This window comes from Brienomyrus brachyistius, chromosome 6 (assembly GCF_023856365.1).
Source record: "Brienomyrus brachyistius isolate T26 chromosome 6, BBRACH_0.4, whole genome shotgun sequence".
Lineage (NCBI taxonomy): Eukaryota > Metazoa > Chordata > Actinopteri > Osteoglossiformes > Mormyridae > Brienomyrus > Brienomyrus brachyistius.
The window spans coordinates 5,453,782-5,474,855 of record NC_064538.1 but is presented as its reverse complement, the minus strand read 5'-3'; the positions used below and the strand labels follow the sequence as shown (position 1 = coordinate 5,474,855).

The following is a 21,074-nucleotide window of genomic DNA, read 5'->3' as shown; positions in this document are numbered from 1 at the left end:
ATAATGTGGACTGTCTGGGGAAGCTCAAAGACTGGGTTAAGAAACACCAACTACCCCAAATAAAACATGCACTACCCAGGAATACGACAGGTAGTCAAGCCCAAACATACTCACATGTAATAAAGAAATCGTTTACAGATTCTGCTATGCCTCACTTAGCAGCAGACCATTAGAACCTGTGATTTAAGCAAAGCGGATGGACGGACCAATACGTGTGAGGATCCAAACCCTCACCAGCTTGTGCTGTTTAAAAAAAAAAACAGGCAACACAGAAAACCCATTTTATTTTTCTTCATTTATTTCAAGAAACAAGTTGTTCCGACATATTTACAAGTAAATTGGTCATTCGCTAAACCTCCTAATGGCACCCCATTAGCACTATAGCCAAGAACGATTTAACACAAACAGAAAACAAATAAAATAAAAAGATTCACTTTGCTCCTCCAATCCACTCTGAGAAAGGAGCAGGCATGACATCATCACGTGGTTCTCAGCACAGTGTTTTCAGTGAGATGCTTGCATAGAACAATGTACAAATCATCAAGTTGAACCAGAGAGATAATACAGGGAAAAAAAATAAATACTAAAGAAAACCATCTGATCACCCACGGGATGTCAGCAAGTACATGTAGGCGTGTAGTTATACAATACAACGGAGTACATGCCACAAACCCAGAAGGACAGCAGTGCACTCTGGGTCTTACAAAATTGGTCATGGGTGAGGAACCAGAGAAAATGACAGTATGAAACACACACACACACACACTTCCAGTCACATCAACAGAGCAATCTAGTCAAAGCCACAAGACACAACCACTCTAACCCGCCTAATTCAATAATTCAATTTAGGGCAGGGGAGGTGGAAGGTGGGATGGTATCAACCTTCCCTGTTGTAAATACTGGTCCCAGTAATAAAGCACAGACAGAAATCCAAGACAGACGCATTTCCTACAAGAGCAATCCAACACCAGCACCCGAGGAATAAGACCGAGCCAAGCGCAATAAATCACTGCGACTGCAGGTAACAACGTGCAGACATTTGTTTTTTTTTTTGGGGGGTGTGGGGGTGTGGCAAGAAGCCTATAACTTTGCATTTTCAGTTTAGGCTACAGCTTAAGAATGTTAAACTTCAAAATATAAAGCTACGCTGTTCGAAAAGCCTGATTTTCAAAAAAGCAAATGGTCCATTTTAAGTTGCTGCCATGATTCATAGCGCTCTAGTCAAAAGCAGGATCTTTAAAATGCATCGTTGAAGTTTCCGGGGTGGGGGGGCAGGGTAAACAGCTCACAACTGCTCAAAGTCATATAGAAGGGTGGTGTAGAAGATACATCTGTCAAACGCATCCTATTGATCTTGCTCATTGTAGAATATTTCTGACTCAGAACCATTTACTATAATCATATTCAGCCCATTTATCCCCCCACCCAACACACACCACACACACACCCGCACACACACAAATAGCAGTGTTAATAGTGTCAGAGAGAACATGGACAATGACAAACTGGTTTCACGCCAGAGATTAAAGCACAATTCAGATCAGCAGCCTGGAGAATCCTGAAACCCACAGGGAACACCAGTCTATCAAGTAAGACCAAACTGGAAAGATACCTTTATTTGTAAAGTTAGCCTATCAACCAGCCACATTTTAAAAAGTCTACATGCCGAATATTACTCTTGCCAAGAGAACCCAGGACATCAACCAATGGCTTAAAGGAGATTCCCAAGGAGAGCCTGGCAAATATGAGGTAGAACCAGAAAACGAGACTCCAGACCAAGTGCATAACTGTAAACCAAACAACCTAAGAAAAGCTCACACCTTCTAATATTCAAAAACAACTCTTTCAACCGTCATTTACCACAGAGTTTATGTTGTTTTTCTGGCAAATGCATGGATCTGCACAATTGTTTTCAAGCCCTTAGCACAGCTTGACTGAATTTTTGCTAAATTACCTGCTAATCAAATGACTTCCCACTTGAGGATGGTTCCCAAAATGCAGAGCAACTTTCATTCCGTCTCAGACATACATCCAACACTGAAAATAACCTAATTACTGCTTTTCTTTACAATTCTAAGAATCTGTAATATGTGGCAAGGTGCATTTAAATACCTTAAGTAGGTATAGGCATGTTAATGTTGTCAATAGTTAGTATTATCAGTTTTTAAAAGGTATGATAGACACATTGGTCACTGCAAAGGTGTTTCAATGACATGCCATTGATTCACACTGCAGTGGTGAGCAGTGGTACAGATGCAGGGATTCATAAACACAACAGACAGCTATCGAGCCTTAACATTCAGATATTCCCAAATACAGGTAACAGCCTGACACTTCATCCAAGGAAATATTAGTGGACACTAATGGTGGTGCTGGGGGAGGGGGATCAAATCCATGGGGTGGGGGGGGTAGTACCTCACACAAAATATAGGAATAGTAGACCATCTAAACCGAAGTTTGGGGTAAACAGAGGGAGTATCTAAAAAATAGCTGCTGTTCCCATTATTTAGTGTTATTTGTTGTCATCAATTAACCCAACGCAAGTCAACAACACAAGCAACTGGAATATAAAAATCCTATGATTTCCATTAAACTGAGCTTCCAGACAAAGTCTTCCTGGGGACATTTTCGCTTCTGTGCTCAGTTTCAAAAACTATTCCGATTACCCCTGTGCACATGGTTAGACAGGAAATGAGCGGTGCGGGTCACAAGCCGTCCAGCTCCCTGTGGATACAGACTTTCACTACACTCCAGACCTTCTTAAAGGGGCCGTCAAGTCTGTCCAATTACGCTCCTTGATACGGTTCTATGCAGTACATTTAAGACCAGCTTTTTTTTTTTTTTTAATTAATAATCAACCGGAAGTTAGATGGCGCATTTAATATTTCTTGGGCCATGGGAATAAGCCAGAAATGTGCTATGAGAAATATAGTCCCACCATGCGGCAACACTGCCCAAAATGTAGGACCTGAAATGTTTTTTACTTCATTACCAAATATCCATAAGGGGAACAAACCGGGAAATTCAACAGCATCACAGTAAGGAAATGACACCCAGGTTAATTACTGGATAAATAATTAAGGCACACAGGTAAAAGAAAATGCCGTACTTATTATTTTTTTTCAGGCAGCTGTGTCTTTTGATTTGGTTAGTATTCAGACTGAGGACAGTCATCGGGCTCCTATTTCCTCAGAAAAGGCATCCATAAGCTGCTTCAAGGTCAGAGAGAGGAGTCGGGCTCCTCGAGACCGGCTGAGGACCTCAGCTCAACTGGAAACACCGCTGAGAAGCTAGGGCAGATTGGACCTGTGAGCTAACTTTAGCATGGGCACTGATGGACTGGGGATGCCACATACTGGTGATCTGGACCCATGTCGATGCTTCATTCATTCAAATGTGTGATGGGCCTTTGACTATGAGGAAAAACCAGCAAGGGGATCAGACCCCTATCGCCTAACAGCCAACTGACCCAATCGCAATGGCAGCTTGTGTCGATTAAAGAGCAACAAATAAAATCTCAGGCCCACTGCAGAAAATAAACCATTCAAGCCAAAGGGGTGAAATGTCTTAACGACCTGCTTCTCAAAACTTCCACAACCACATGAAACCTCACTGCATGTGCCAGTCATCCTGCAATTTTACCGTACGTCTTCGTCCAACATCAAAGCAAATTAAAAAAGAACCTGACTTTCTGTGCAACTTGATTGCATAGCGTTCTCATTGGCTGCATCCCAGTTTGGGGGCGTGTGGTACATCTCCGCTTCATCGCATCACATCACACTGGAAGCTTCACAGTCCAAAAGATCGGAGTCCCTTTTTCACCATGGAGGTGGGGTCCAAGGGTGTCGAAGTAAACAAATCTATGGAAGGGGGGGGCAGAAGAAAGAAAAAAAAAAAAAGATTAGAGTGTTACTCGGGTAAAGAGGGCGAGGAACAGCAAGGTAATATAAACAGCCACCCTGTGCAAAACATGCGGTGAATGAACCGGTAACATCTACCAGGGGCGACGAAAAACAGAGAAGCTCTTACATCGGCTGCCGCCATCTAGCCATTGACAGAACAAGTAATATAAGCACCAGAAGGCTGGCGCTGGTGTACAAGCTGGCGTTGCTAAACTGAACGCTAAATGAACTCCTTTCAAAGCACTGAAGAAACATACAAACGGCACAAACAAGTAAACATTCCTTCCAGGCGCAGAAGTGGGATGCAGCTGGATTGGACCAGTTTATGGGGAAACGTGAAAGAAAAATCATTTTCACCTGGGCAGCACACCAGGTCTCATGCACCATACAGCTGTTCCATTTCCACACTTTGTTTTTAATGATGCACACAATAGGTTGGCGCAAACAGTCCACCGCTCTGCCACAAATGACTTGCGTAACGAGTAGAACATCCGGGCTCACATGGGCAGCTCCGTTACAGAGCTTCAGGGGCAAGCGAATGAGCAGAGGATCAACACACATGGAAGCAGTGGTCTGTGAAGTACAACACCGACAGCTTGTCCATTGCAAGGTACATGGGATCAATACTCAAGGGTCCCCCACCTGCCCCTCCCTCACAATTAGATGGCTTAAATACATTTACTTTCATGTCATCTAAAACAATACATTACCCCCCCTCTCCCCCCAGAAAATCGAATCATTAGTCACCCTCCGTGTCTAAAATTCAGTCAAAATAATCCCGAGTGAATGATCAGTTTCAAACCAGTGGCTTATGGGTTAAAGAGGGAGGCCACTTATTAATGGGGTCCCATTAGGCTCACGCCTAGTGATGCATCAGCCAATCAGTATAGGCCTTCACGACAAACTTTGCCATCTGGGAGGAGGAGAAGAGGTGGGGGAAAAAAAACTGCTTCAGCAAAATCCATTTTAGAAGCAGCATATCACCTCATGCACTTTAAAATGGCTCCTCTGACTCATTACAGCAGGAAGGGCTTCCCCCTGAGGGCCGTTAGACTTGCGTCTGGAGAATACCAAAGGTAACGCACATCTGACGGAGAAGCCTAGAGGGCTTGGCCAGACACAGAACAGAACGAAAATAGATAAAAGCCACAAACACACACACGCACAAACACACGCACACACAAACGCACTACACTCTCTCTTTCTAGTCATCACTAACTAAAGGAGGAAAGAGCTTTTAAAATTCACACTGCCCAACTCTGCGGCAAAACAAAGCAAGCCCACAACACTCCTGGCAAACCCGCATAAATAAGAGAATTGCAAATTAAATGAATATCACTGTGCCTGAAGACAATGGACAATGTAGTACCAGGTAGGACTTGTTCTACCCATTACACAAAATAATTTTTTTGTGGCCAACCGTTAACTTAAATGAGGCTGGGCAATTTTCTTGACCCCTCTGAATAACAAGATGTTTTCATTGGATGCTTTTTTTGTCTATCACACCCGTTTCTGTGACCTGTAACACACTGTAGTATAAGGGTAGCAGTTTCTGACATGCTAGAATGATCACAAATGACTCCAATCACACAACGTTTGGGGGAGAAACAAGCAAACAAGAAAAAAAACACTTAAATCAGGCATTTTTAGCTCTTCGAATGCTTGGCTGTCTGCTATATATATTTAGTCGCAGACATTATTTACTGTTTGAAGGCAGGGCTTATTTGCATTAGCAAGTAAACATGCCTTAAGAATTAGCTACTGTTTGAAAAAGTGCTTGAAAAGACTCTGCTTGAAAGCTGCATACTGGCATTTTCAGCGCAGTCAGCTCCCTGGTCTGACAGCCATAGCAGAAATAAATGCCACTCGAACGTCAAGAGCTGCGGCCCACGGACTCCAATTACTGTATCACTGACCCACCGGGGAAATCAAACTGCAGGCTTTTAAATGAACTGGCAACATCCTGAGCAGCTGAGCCAAAAAAACAGCAATTAAACACTAAACAGGAACACGTCAGCCCACATCCCACCCAAAACTGGTCAAATCCGGCTCTCCACAGCACGAACACTGAAAATCATTCACTCTCAACAGCAGAGAAATAGGTTAGCCCACACTGCCAAACATTCAGTGTATTTTTGTCATATTTTATTTTCCCAATGAATATAGTACAAAACAATCAACTAAACTTTCCCAGGGCATTGGGGGACTTTGGTGGAGCAGTGCTTCAGGATTGTGCCTGCCACTCTTCATGCCAAAACATGCCAGCACTTAGAGGAACATAGGTGTGGGCAACAAGATCCCGTTGAACAGAACTTCTGCATCCTGGAGCATCATGGGAAGAAAATTCATTTTGTTGCAAGTTCTGTTTTAAAGTCCTGACAAATGGACTGTAAGGCTTGTATCGGCTAGCATCGCCAGTGATGAAGCAGCCGCTTAAATGCATTGCAGTGCTAAGGTGTGACAACCAGCTTTTAAAGATGCAAATTAAGCTGGAGATGGTACAGGATTGAGCTGAGATTGATACACTTATATATATCAGAGCGGCAGAAGACTGAATGAGGCACTGCTATCAATTTCAATATGCAGGGAGACTGAAAGTATAAGAAAGTGAACTTGCAAAAACAAATAACATTGGGTGGGGGCGGGGGGGGGGGGGGGGGGGGATGGCACAACACGTGGCTTAACAGAGCGGGACAGAGCCGGTGGAAGGTAACATGTGCAGAAGCGCACGACAGGAAACCGAGACGACAGACCAGCGGAAACAAAGGGCTCGTGCAAAACAGCTGTGCAAGGAGCCACAAGCCTACCAGTCATCAGTAACCGTCAGCTGCAGAACACTTAGACTGTTAGCTCCGGAACGGTTTCCCTCCTGGGCACCTAAAATAAAGTCATTCGAGCGAGCGACAACATTTTAGAATAAGGGCAAAGAGAGGACAGTACTGGAGGTGCAGATCAGCTGTCTACAGTAGGGATGGTCTGAGTGATTGGACAGCGCATGGCCGATCCATCCTCAGCTACACTCAGCCTGAAGCCTATGACTGTTCTTCTCCATCGCTCATCTCTTGCTCGCTAACAGACATTTCAAACCTTGACCTGTAGCAGCCTGTAAGAGGTCTGCACCTCACAGCATTAAGTTACCCCACCCCACCCCTACGCGTCCTCAGGCAACAAAGATAAAAACTGGGAAGGACGAGTCTAACCAGCAGGTCTACTGGGGCTGCCCAATATCACGCTGCAATTATTCAAAATATTTGCACTCAATATTGCTCTATATCTATAAAAATTGATTAAAATTTACCAAAAATAAAATATAGCCAAAGTGACCAACAGATTGTGTCAAATAAGGTGGTGCTGTTGCCAGAAGTTGTGTCACAAATCAGAGTAAAGAAATGCGATGTGATTACAGGGCTTTAGACAATGGACATAAAAAATTTGCCTGGACACTGGCTTTCTGGCACTACACAGACCTTTACTCATGACCATAATTCGGTAAGCAGATTAGTAGCACGCTTAAAATATAAGTGAGAGGTGTATTGTGCAAGTTGGTAATCTGTATGAATTCAGTGTATTCCTACCTTTCATAAAGGTGCATGACTAATTGCAAAAAGTACCACCACACCACCACCGTCTGTTTTACCTTGTTTATCCGCAAAATCTCCTCTTTAATAATATATGTTGTGGCTGTTGAGCACTAAAGCAGCGGTGAAGGAGGAACATCTCATCTTTTCCAGGACATACCATACCAGTAGTTTGGCATGCTTCGCTAAGCGAATTTAAATATATAATATATATCAATATAAATATATATAAATTATATATATATATATACACACACACACAAATATAAATAAATAAAAGGATACGCCATAAAATAAGGTGACCAGACAAAGTTTTACGCCTGTCATGCAAGGCCCTGGAGATAATTCCGATGTAATATCATGCAGCCCTAAAGTCTACAGCTAGGTAATATACCAGATCAGCAAACTAGTTTCAAAATCAATATCAGAATCAACACGGTCAAATCATATTACCACAACAGGTGCCACCTTTCATGTCCATTAGCAGACCTCTTGTCACCAAAATCACAAATTGCCACAAAAATGGTACTGGTGTGAAATATCATTGATGCGTGACGATGACTGCAAACTCCCTCTGGACCTGGAAGAACATCCCAGTAGAGAATCGTGGAATTTTACCAATACACTTACTGACTAGTACATTTCTGGTATCATGACATCCCTATACCCTGTGGACCAACTACATACCTTGCAGTATAAATATGCTTGTCCTGATCAATTTCCAAACTGCTTTCTGGAAAGATTCTAAAACTGAGTCTATTCGTCCATAGCTAAATGCCAAACAATATAACTGATGAAAGTCAAATTAAACTACATAACAACCAACAAGTTTGTTTGTAATATTATCTACTGAGAAACCATTTTTAGCAAAAGGGATTGGTCACGATATTTGTCAATAAATTGCATCACATAACCAACTTACTGGTTTCAGTCTGAACCTTTTATAGCTTCCATCATGATGACAACAAATATGTACAAGCCCAAAAGCCTCCTTTAAGCACACAGGTCAAGTGACTGAAAAATTCTTCAAATAAACTAATGGTGTCCAGCCCCCCCCCTCCTCCCCCAGCAAGGACACCAATAAGAAGCCTTCGGTGTGTCTCGCTGGACTGGTCAACACACTGCATGCTGCACATGCCAAAGAAGGCACTCAGTCATCGTGAAAAACAGGAGCGTCCCCAATGGGAGGCAAAACCGGCAGCCGCTGGCCCATGACAAATCCAGTAACACCACAGCAGGGCCCCAGCCTCTAGAGGAGTCAAACACACATCTACACTGAAAACACACCAAGCTAGATTTTAAACGAAGGTAGCAGCTATCATCGTATGCCGAACAGAATATCCAACTCACTACAAGTCATGCTGAAAATGAGATGGAATATATGCACAAACCTTAACCTTCTACATCTAGCCCCGGCAAAACTGGCTTAGACTTTTACTGATTCGTGGGAAAATAATTCTTGTTTCATCTCATCACTCTAGCACAGGTATTTCAACAAACGGTTTTTCTGACAAGTGAAGAGATTCAAAGATCTGAACACCTTAAAATTTCACAAAACACTTAAGTGTAGCACATAGCCAGCAAGGCATGTTCGGCTGGTGCCCCTCCCTCAAGAATGGTCCGGCTATTCCGGGGGTAGACGGAGACTGGGAACTGCGACTGCTTTCATGGCAACCCTCTTTGGCTACAAGGGGGGTTTGTGTGAAGATGAAGATGCACCAACAGGTTCCACAGAGCCCTGCTTTCCGGCCAGAAGACTGAGAAGACAAAATCAAGGCACTTTTACACCACTCCCCACCACCCAAACCTCTTACAGTCTGTATGTCTTCCACAAAAGACTGATCTCCCCCCTCAGGCAAGGAGTGGGGTTGGGGGGGGTCTGAGGCCACGCAGCTCAGCACACCCAACAAGCAGATGGTGAAATCCTGACAAAGGCTTAGGGATGCCTTATATTGATTTGCCTAAAGGGGGTGTTGTTCCATTTTACGTAACATAAAAAAAACTTTAAAGTCAACAGAGAAGTGATGCAATACAACAAAAGAATAATCAACAGGTGTGAAGGCAGCAAGTGCCCGATTCAACACAGTAAAACACTGAGATTCTTGCAGTGTTCAACTGCAAGTTTGAATAAAAAGGAATCATTCTCAAGTTCTCTGGAGATTCAAGTCTGAATGTCGACTTGTAGCTTTGGAGTAGAAGAATGAATGAATGAATGAATGGGGGGGACATAATTTCAAGTGCCCACAAAAGGAAAAAAAATCTATTTTATAAGCAACTGCGGATGCAATCAAAAAACTAAAAACTCCAAAAGTTACATGTTTTGTTTGGTTACTTATGGTTAAAGTTATGGCTGGGTAGGGGTTAAGGTCATCATAGTTGGGCTTACGGGTTTGTAGGGACTGTCCATTAATTCCTGTGGACAAAGATACGAATACAAACGTATGCATCTGTGAGTGCTTGTTTTCAGGCCATCATGGATGGGGAGGTGACCATTTAGGGGAAAACTGCAATATTTGCAAATCTACTCAACCGAAATAGCAGGGATCCACAACATCCTTACAATAGCCACCATTGAGCTGCTGACTGCTTAAAATTTACATATCTGTGGACAGACTAACGTGATTAATCAAACACTGATATTCACTCTGTTATAACTACTTCACCTCTCCTATCACACACCACCATTTTCACCTGCAGAGCAGTACTCTTCATTAGTCACTGCTGACTGCCTCACTTCCCAAAACAAGGAAAGCGGTCCTTTGAATTCTACAAAAAAAATCCCCTACCGCACACAAGCATGTTTGCTCAAACCAGGACCCCCCAGGGCATTCACTAAACCTGACAAACATAATGTCAGCTTCCATGGAGAGAATTTCCCACAGCGCTGAGTCTTTTCTGCCTGGATGACGGCGTGTATCCCTGAAGCAGTGTTTCTGAAACTGGGGACTGTCTGGAAGGGTGTTGAGAGGGTACAAAAACATGGATGGCGAGGAAGGAAGCTGGGAGGAAGCAAAAACATGGCGCAAACCATCTTGGGTTAACCAAGGACCAGGGGGGTGTTCCATGAAGCAGGATTTCTCAGTTAACTGGGTTAAACTTAGCTGGAAGTCATGAATGTCCAATAGAAATGATCCTTCCCTGAACTCTTATTGGACAATCATGAGGTCTAGCTTAAGTTAAACCCAGCCAACCAAGAAATACTGCTTCGTGGAACACCCCCCAGGTTAAAAAACACGATCACAGCTAGGTGATCACGCTACCCATGGCATGGCTTACTAATTAAAATCTAGGGTTGGGCATCGTTGAAAATGTTTCAATACCGGATCCGGAACAGTACTTTTATCAATATCAATATGCTTTTAAATCAATTTCAACAACAACAAAAATATATCTAACATTACAGCACTAAACTTTTACTCAAACAAGTTGTTTTGTTACTCATTGGTTAGTTACTGGGGGGGGATCGATCGCAATCATAATGGGTCACAGGCTTTTATTTATATTTTACCAGGGCTCTCAAGTTTCATCGAAAGTTTGCAGTGAGAAAACATCTGTTAGGGGCACTGTGGGCGTCTCACGGTCAGTGTGTGACACGTTAGAACTCAGCCAACCGCATTCATCGGATCTTTCACTTCCACCTTGTCTCCTCCATATCTGTGCACATCCACGTATCACATGCAACAAATGCCATTTTCTGATTGGCTGGTAAGTGACTATCAACTCTGTCTAACTCGATCAGGACAGTTATGAACTCAGTGGATAACTCCACCCTGTATGCCTACAGCTCGCCCATTAATTCCATATAACAGGACACCTTGGTGGGTGTTTCACCTTACTTCTCAGCGTGAGAAACAGAAGGTGTGCATGTGAGTGTGTGAACGGGTTGAAATGCATGTCTCACAGTCAATGTGTGAAACTTGAGAGCCCTGATTTTACTTATACGACCCGTGATATGTTTGTAATTCATAAATATATCTGGCCAACAGATCAATCTTTCATCGTTCACCCGTTAATAAGCGCCAGCACGTTTCTCTGCCACCACCGGCTGCAGACGCAGGCAGAAAGTATTCAGTCTTATTGAGGTACAAGAATAATACCATCGACTTTTATCTGTTTTTCCGCACTTCTGCATAACTTCCATATTAGTTGCAGGTGCTTGTCGTCGAGCAAATCAACAAGTTTACCGCTGTATGCACCTGAACAGCAGTGCCTCCCAGGACCTGAATCGGCCAGAATTCCAACGATCTCACTCACATACACATGAACTCCAATTCTCCGGGTGTTTCACGACATACGACAATATGGTCAGCCCCTATGTGAGGGGCACATCTGAAAATAGCCTAGTTATAAAATTTAATTTACAAAAATGGTCGCAAAATGTGACTAAATGGAACGCTGTGGAGCCACACTTTTGATTTCGTAGGCATTTTTTTTTTTCACGCTACGCATTTAAGGAGCATTAAGTTAGAGAGCCAACCACCAGCAACTTGAGATATACACAAGTACGCCTTATGTTTATTAGCTCAGACACTGAGATTTACCGTTTCGGTATCTGAATTTAGTACCGAAAGCAAGTAAAAATTTCGGTCCTCAACAGGATTGGACATTTCAGTCGGTACCCAGCCCTATTAAAACCTCCTGCCAAGATGTACAACTTAGGCTGGGTCAGTCATCGCAGTTTTCCTGCTGTTCTGGTTTTCATGAACATACCCGCAAAATTCCTTGGCTTCTAGCAGTACAAACACAAACTACTCAATTAACACCTTGCCTCATCACCAGGATGACTCCCCCAAGCTGTACTGGTCACACAGAAAACAACAGCGATTGAGCTACGTATGGAAGTGTATGAGAAACATCTGGAAAGTCCCGGCACACACTTGCGTAGTATAACGGCGCAGAGAGCATTATGGGAAGATAAAGCCGAGATAAACATCTCAACTCTGAGATCTGAGGTGGAGAGAACAGCTGATGTGATCGACCACAATGCCGTGGCCCTCAGGGAGACGCTGCGAGTGTTATGAAACAGCACAGGGGGATGGAGGGCGGGGCCTTGGCTGGTACTGCTAAGAATGCTGGGTACACTCTGCCCCTGAGGCAACTTGTATGTTTTTGATTAAAACAAAGGGGGGGGGGGGGGGGGGGGGGGGGAAGCAGAAACAAACAACTGGAGAGGCAAAGCAGAGGAAGGAAAGAAAAAAAAGAATTCAAAACTGTGATGTTTAGATTGTGCCAATGTGATAGTTGATCTATGACCTTAATTAGTGAAGGTGAGTGCATGTGTGTTCAAGAGGGCAGGACCTCGGGCCTGGGCAGATATAAGAAAGGTGGTTTGAATTAATACGCACCTGTCATAAAAAATAAACGTGTTTATCCTTAGGTGGTCAGTAAAGTGGCATGTAAACTCCTTAACTCCTTAAGTCAAACTTTCACACAAGACACTAAACCCTTACGTGACATTTGCGGATGTCATAAAATAAAGAACTGCATGTCTTTTTGGGTCAGGGAGGTGGGCCGTACTTGTCAATACCTGATAAATAAAAGGTCCGCTATCGTTCGGCTTCTAATGGTCAAGCAGCACATGTAACCTGGTCCATTCTGATCTCCAGCTGGAAGGCGTCAGGCCGATCCTGGGGATTGACGGCCAACATGTCTTGCAGGAGCTGCCTAATCCCATCTGACATGGAGCTCCTCCGCTTCTGGGGAATGTGGAGGATCATCTTTGGGTTCTCCAGCAGCGCCTCCCCGACCGGGACGATCTCTGTGCCCTGCCGGATATATGTTCCGAGCAGTTCCCTCTTGGACTCGGCGTCAATGAAGGTGATCCTCTCCAGCATGGCCCAGATAATGATGCCCAGGGCAAAGATGTCTGCTTTGGCTGTGTAGTGACCCTCCCATACCTCCGGTGCCATATAGAAGTCAGATCCACAAGCTGAAGACAGCCAGAACTTATTCACATTGATGTCCTTATTCTTGTCCTCCCCTTTGCCTACGCCACCCAGACCCGCACAAACCTTGCTCAGCCCAAAGTCCGCCACCTTTAGTACAGGTGCTCCTGACTTCTCCGAGATCAGGATATTGTCAGGTTTGAGGTCCCGGTGGACGATGTTATTCTTGTGCAAGAATGCCACAGCACTAGTGAGTTGCAGCATGAAGCTCTTGTTAGTCCGAGGGTCTGGCCGGCGGGACAGGATGAACTGATTGAGGTCTCCACCCTCGCAGAACTCCATCACGAACCACAAGTAGCATGGCTCCTCTGGGTAGCCCAACACTCGCTCTCCTGCAATAGAAAATGCCGCACGGTTACTGCACACATACAGCTTCATATTCCAGTCATACATCCTAACACTGCCTTTCCAGTCTCACTTTAGCATGTGATGCATAAAATCAGAAAGCGAAAGATCCTGGAATGTGCTGCCATTTTTCATCCTCCAAACCGATTTGTAGTTTTTAAGGCCTACACATTTAAGAACATCTCTGCTTTTATGGCGAACGCTGTGATTGGGTATTCAGCGGCACACGCTGGTCATATTGCTTCATAGACATGGTCCGTTAAGCCTGAAATGACAAGAATCATTAATGATCAGAATCACAATAAACAAAACTGTTCCTGTATCAGCCAGGAAACATCTGTGGTAAAGCTATATATAAGAAAGAGGTTGAGGGGGTCATTAAAATTTGCGTCATCAACTATTAAGGCCTACATGCAAAGAAAGTACATTGTCAGTCTGCATTATTCAGATTACTGTACTAATCCAATCATCTCTATTTTACCTTATGCCATAAAACCTTGACAAGGTAGTCAAAGACTATAGTCAAGGAAGTCATCAGGCAATTTAAAAATAAACCACAGCGGGGCAACCACACAAAGATTGTTATCAGCAGTTGGCAGCCATCGAGCCATGCACAAATCCTGGCAAGTTGCTGTCAGCTGCTTCTGAGGCCAGTGTGTTTACATGTGTAATCTGTCTGGGGCCTAGCACGGATAACTCAGCTTAGTCAGGAACACCTAAGCATCGATGGGAACAGTGCCGGGACAGGTCACCCAAGAGGAGGATGACCTCTGCACACCTCTGACTGCAGTTTAGGGCAGAACATTGGCCTGATCCATATGTGACCAAAGGAACACTCAGATTTTTCCATGGCCAGTGGTAATACAATACCAGGCTGTGATTTTCTTCTTTCATTTGATACATCTAACAGACAAGGAAGTCCTTAGAGTTAAAAGCATGAACGCTGAAAATGATATTTTGGGTAAAGTGTTAAGGCCCGAGTATTTGCCTTACATATCCAACCAAATGAAAAAATGAAAAGAAATTAAAAAAAATCTTCGCGAAACCGCACCGAATTGGTGGAAACGCCACGAAACTGCCCCCATTCGCTGTCATCTGCAGCAGGATTCTTACAAAAGCACCCATCCCCCCAGCACAAAAAAGCACAATTGCATAACTGGAAATGGCAGGGCTTCGCTAAAGCGGTTATTTTTACTAAATAAATCCAACATAAATGGCTGCTCTCGATTAGAAACATAAACAATGCTTCCATTGTACACACTGCTAGAATTTCAGCGACTGAAACTTTTCTTAGAGATGAAAAAGGCCTCAACTGAAATGGTGAAGCTGCTGCCGGGGCAGCTAAGACTGGGCAGCAACTCCCTCGCTTTCCTTGCCATTACACGTTTACAAAGGTGATCGAAGAGCATTCGTGGTAAGAGCTCTGGCCGAGCAGAAAGCCTGACAAAGCAAGCAATCGCGGAAGGCTGGTATTAAAACTGAAAGCTACCGCGCAGTGCTCAGAAACTTGATCAATCTGGTCCAGCCAAGTCCGGATGACGTGACAAAAACACAGTGACTTCTCCATAAAGATTCCACTTCCTACATCTCAAACGTCATAACAAGACTTCTATAGTATCCTTTTTAAATAGTAAAAAAAATACCTGCTATTTTTTCAACAGCGAAAGTGAAACATTATGGACTTAACATCCAGGGGTAAACTGATCACCTATATACAAAAAACTGTACACAACCAAAATGGCAAAGATATTAGAATTTGAGTGATTCATTTTAATCTTATTTTGACAATGGATGATGAGGATTGGTAAATATTATCTGAACGTTACCTTTTAGAGAGGTCTCCACTAGCCGGAGGTACTGCTTGGACCTCTTGTTGCCATGGCTCATTTTTTGAGCCATACCATTCCTTTGCAGCACACACTCCTCCAGCTGCACGACGTTTTCGTGTCGCTTCTCCAGGCTCGCCAGAGCCCAGAACTCGGCGAGGGCCAGCTCCACGTTTTCGGGGGCGTCACAGCGAAGCTTCTTCACGGCCACCCTCGCGCCCGACTTCCGCGCTATGGCTTCGTACACCACGCCATAGCTGCCCCTTCCGATCTCTCGCAGGAGGCTATAGCGCGGCGCCACCGTCCTCTGTTCTAAATTCTCGCTTCGGAACAAGTTGCCGTAAAGACAGTCCTCCTCCACGGGCACTTCATGGTCCTCGGAGTTTCCCACAGACAAAGACCTAAGAACTTTGTCCACTTCCCTCTTCATTTTACCGCTTTCTGCTCCGGCTTTCCTGCACGTCCGAACGCTCCTCGTTCTTCTCCTTCTCCCGTCTTCTGTATCCATGGGCTTCTTCTCGTTGTGCGCAGATGTTCGGGGAAATATATTTTTCTCTCCTCATTACTCACCTAAAGCAAAACGAAGGGAGATCACTATGTGAAGACTGACGTCGGCCTTAAAATTTAAAAAGCAATATAACGACACCGCCGATTAACTTTTTTTGGCCCTACGGTTCACCCAACCCACGGCTGCCAGTTAAAACTACATAAACATTAAGCATAACTCTCCGACCCATTGAATGAAGGGAAGGCATGTCTGGATTATACCATTCCAGTAAAAAAGGACAGCCCGTAAACTGCTTTTGTAGTATATTTAAAAATTACAAGTAACTAACCAGAAACTTAGTAATCACACTAAAAATAGTGTTTATTTAATTACATATTTCTCCATATTTTAGTATCCTTACAATATTTGTAAATTACTGCATTTGACGTTTTGGTAGCCTCCTTCAGCTGAGGTCAAACCAACTTTAGCGGAAGGGGTTAGATATAAGTATCAGCAAATGCGTTTGCATTTATTTGGATGCATATATTTGGTTTGTGATTTTGAATAAAATATTTATTACTTAATTTCTGTTAATGATTCTTAGGGAATCTGTCATGGTTGTTAAAATCCTTGCTACGATGTTTACTTTTCCTCTTTTGTTCGAAGAGCTTCTGCAAATCGGTTCGTCCATTCTAGCGTGGCCTCTCACGTGATTGCGTAAAACACGTGTTATAGTACACTTAAGTCCGGCTTCAGAAAGTCTTGAAAGTGGGAAATGCGTTTTGTTTTATTCTGTTGTAACTTTTAGAAACAGCTTTAAATATCTCTGGTTATTTATTGTATTGTACTAATATGAATATTGTGGTCAAGGAACGCAGTCTCTGGACTGAAGCCGGAAACTTTGTCTGCCTCGAACTTTAAGTAATGAGCCGTAATATTGTGCACGAATAGTGAGACTGGTAAATATTTATAAAAGTTTTTATAAATTATGGGACCGGACCTTTAAAACAATGGCTTCAGCTTTTAATATTATAAACATGCACTGTTACAGATATTACAGCCATACTTGCTCGTAGTTGCTTATTGGTTAGTTTTTCTATTCGTTTTAGATAATTCCCGATTAAAATTAAAAGGCTTATTTTGAAATGCAACGCCTAAACACTGCTATAAAACCATGCAGGGTGAATAAGAAGTATTTAAAAAGAAATGTTGATTAAACGATTTTAAATGTTGGAATTTAACGCTGCAGTTTGCATGTGCTTTAGGACCTGAGGAAACCATATGGCAATGTGCTTTGGCACCTATTGTGGGAGATGTGCAGGAATATTCGGTACAACTGCTACTACTGTGTACTATTTGGTCCCGGTATGAAAGTAGCATGTTTGCGCAAGTGTCTGCATACTTCTGTTGGGTATGAGTAGGTGTTGGCCTGTTACAAAAGCATGTCTTGTCTCCTCTCGCGTGTGTGATTTTCATGGACAGGATATCAAGGCGTTGCTACTGCTGAAACAGTGTCTGGTATGAGAGGTGACATCTAGAATGTGTGGCTTAGCAGGTTAGGACGCTGGTTCAAATCCCAGGGTCGGCAGAGTGATTTAATATTTGAGCAACGCCCTTAACGCCCAGTTACTCCAGAGCTTATTCAATGGACGTTTTTCATCCGAGAAAATGAATAAGAACATGGACAGGAATAAAATGTATCACTGCAGCACTGATGCACAATGACAGATGTGCAGTCAGCTGTCATTTTAACTTTGACTAAAAGCTGACCTTTACAAAAACCGTGAATGTGATGCATTGCAACACAATTGAGTGGCACAACCGGCTCTTGAATGAGCTGAAATAGGTCTAATGCCAAAATAATCCAGCTGATTGTCCGAGTTTCACTCAGTGAAGTACAAGCTTAGTAAAAGAATGTTGTTCTTGCCCATAAAAATACATTCACTGACCCAAATAACCATTGTTTAAAACCCCCTTTTAATGTACAGTTGGAACCAGAAGTTTACATGCACTTCAGAAAAAGAAACAAAAACCTTTTCTCTCACTGCCGAACATTAAATCAGAGGAAACGTTTTCTGTTTTAGTCAGTGAGGATCACCATTTTTTTTGTATTTGTTAAATGTCAGAATATATAGAGAGAGAATTTAATTTTTTAACTTTTATTACTTTCATCAAAGGCAGAAGTTTACATAAACTTCCTTACTATTTGGTAGCTGTCACGATCAGTCGCGGGGAGAGCGGTGATCGTGCAGGCAGGCGTGCACAGAGCAAGCGAGACAGGCAAGATCGGGGCAAACTACAGGTCTTAAGGAACGAAGATCAGGAGACATGAAAGCACAGCTAACCACAATGACGGACAAGGGGAACAGGCCAGAGCAGGACTTAAATACACAAAGATTAATCAAAGGAAGCGGACACAGCAGGAGACAATCAGGGAAGCACACGTGGGTAATCAGGGGGCGTGGCACACACGAGGAGCGGACGAGCCGGGCATGACAGAACCCCCCCCCCCCAAAGGCGCGCTACTCCGGGCGCGCCTAGGAGGAGGCGACGGACGGGACGAGGATAACGGGACCTGGAAAAGAAGAACAAAATCTATGAAGGACGGGAAACAGGACAGAAGCACAAAACAGAGCCAGCGACAGGACATGACAGGACTGGCAAAGGACAGGGAAGGCAGAAAGACAAGAAAGAGAGAAACAGAGGGAACATAAGGAGCAGGAGTGAACGGAGGGAACACCGGGGGACGAGGAGCAGAGAAGGGCAGAACAGAAGGAGGAGGAGCGGGACAAAGGCAGGAACGTAGGGAGACAAGGAGGGGGAACCAAGGGGAGCCCGAGGGAGAGCCAGCGGGCGATGGGAGGCAGCCGGAGGGGCCGCAGGCGGCCGGGAGGCCGGAGCCAGAAGGGACCCCGGAGGGGCCGAGAAGACAGGGCGAGGGACTGACGCAGGGACGAAGGAGGGAGTCGGAGGGGAGACCAGGGAAGGGGACGAGGGAGCAGGAAGGGACCCTGGCGAGGGCAGGGAGAGGGGGGGAGCCGCTACAGGCGGCGACGTCTTCCCCCGCGCACGAGCGGGAGGATCTGCAAGCGACCGAGGAGCCGCCATCGAGGAACCCGCAGGCGACCGCTGAGGAACCGGCGGAGGGAGCGAGGCAGGGCGACGAGGTCGCGAAGGGGGACCTGCAGGCGATCGCCGACCCGGAGGGCCGGGACCCGCAGGCGCTCTCCGAGCCCCAGCGCAGGCGAGCGAGGGCGAGCCAGGGGGCAGGGCGGGAGGGACCCTAGCCCGGCGTCTGTGTCTTCTCCCCTTCTGGGACACAGACATAAGGAGCCGGGGTCGGGTTCGTCGGGGTGAGGGTACCCGAGTCACAAACAAGGTCCCCGAGGGGTCCCACTCAAGCTCCTCCACCTCCGAAGAGGGAGGAGCTTCGATGGAGTCTGGTGTAACTGAGTCGGGTTTGTAGGCCTTCTTGCTCACACATGCCTTTTCAGTGCTGCCCACAAATCTTCCATAGGATTGAGGTCAGGGCTTTGTGACGGCCACTCCAATATGTTGACTTTGTTGACAAGCCACTTTGTAACTAATTTGGAGGTATGCTTGGGCTCATTGTCCAGTTGGAAGACCTATTTGCACCCTAACCATAACTTGCTGGCTGATATCTTCAGATGTTGCTTCATTACATCCAGTATTGAAGCAATTCAATCTTGATTGTTGACCCTCTTGGTCAGATTTAGTAGGTCTGTAATTTATAATTTTAATTTAATTGTAATTTATGCGATTGAATGTATGTGCAGTGCGAGCATTGCCCTGCGTACGTATCCAGCACTGGCAGATTCAGGTTTGGGCAACATGGGCAACCACCCAGGGCAGCATCTTGCTGAGATGGACATGGGGTGTCCACAAAGAAAATTCTAATGGTGACATTTGTGTGATTGGTGCACATCACGTCTATGATGATATGTCACTAGGCGGGCTACCACTCAGAAGTATGAAAAGGGGTGTGAGCTAGATGGGCTACCACTCAGAAGTATGAAAAGGGGTGTGAGCTAGATGGGCTACCACTCAGAAGTATGAAAAGGGGTGTGAGCTAGACGGGCTACCACTCAGAAGTATGAAAAGGGGTGTGAGGTAGATGGGCTACCACTCAGAAGTATGAAAAGGGGTGTGAGGTAGATGGGCTACCACTCCGAAATATGAAATGAGTTGCATATATTTCGATGTGATTTTTTATTTTTTTTTATATCATGCAGTTCTATGTAATGAAATCGGCAGGTATAACACTTGTATGTTTGTTAACCAACAGGGTAAATGTGTAATAATTCAATTCTCTTTTTTTATTTATACAAGGAATAGAACTTGTTTTTATTTTTCTTTGTATTGTATACATTTTTATATTTATATAGTTTTAAAATTGTCATTATTTATTTGTATTGTTCCCAATGTCTTAATAATAATGACAGTGCCATACAAGCTAGAACTGCCACTAGTATCCAGACCGTTCCATGTGCTTTCCATTTAGAAATTATATAACATTAATATAAAAACATACATTTACATATGTTTTTTTCTGTGTAAGTGACTATTTATTCTATCTGGGCATCCATGAAATGAATGAAGAGTAAGCAGAGTGAAACCATTTTACTGATTAAGATCATCCACAATTTGGTAACCAGTGGAGATGCTTGTGACAGGTGGATACCAAAATAGAGAAATATCAACATTGGCTGATGAGCAATGCTCTTACGCGTCACCACAGCTGCTGAAGGGTTTAGGTGAAACTGTTCCTCAGTTGTCTTTAACGTGATGTAGCTTGAGATCTAATTAATGCCTCAGTCCTCTAGACCTTGACTTCTCATGCTTTCAGTGGGTGGTAAATGACTCACGGATTTCTTCTTTAGATTAATGTTGTGAGTTTGCACTCACAGTTCTGACACGACTTGCTAATTTTAATTAAATGTTGCTCTGCAGTTGATTTAACTAACTGGTAA

The 21,074-nt window shown here is 44.1% G+C and overlaps 1 protein-coding gene across 1 annotated transcript; it reads right to left on the bottom strand.

The window, feature by feature from the left end:
* Positions 1-276: 276 nt before the first annotated feature.
* On the bottom strand, positions 277-16,427 carry LOC125745298 (serine/threonine-protein kinase 35-like). The gene is made up of 3 exons (XM_049017996.1): positions 15,597-16,427; positions 13,008-13,757; positions 277-3,860 (listed from the first exon to the last, which is right to left on the bottom strand). The coding sequence occupies exons 1-2, from the start codon at positions 16,102-16,104 to the stop codon at positions 13,048-13,050; spliced, it is 1,218 nt and encodes a 405-aa protein (XP_048873953.1). The 5' UTR covers positions 16,105-16,427; the 3' UTR covers positions 277-3,860; positions 13,008-13,047.
* Between the last annotated feature and the right edge of the window lie 4,647 nt (positions 16,428-21,074).

Bases quoted from the DNA above. Each gene is read 5' to 3' on its own strand.
- LOC125745298 (XM_049017996.1), bottom strand. From the start codon at position 16,104: ATGGATACAGAAGACGGGAGAAGGAGAAGAACGAGGAGCGTTCGGACG. The intron at 13,758-15,596 runs GTAACGTTCAGA...TTTCTATTGCAG, and splicing joins AGTGGAGACCTCTCTAAAAG to GAGAGCGAGTGTTGGGCTAC.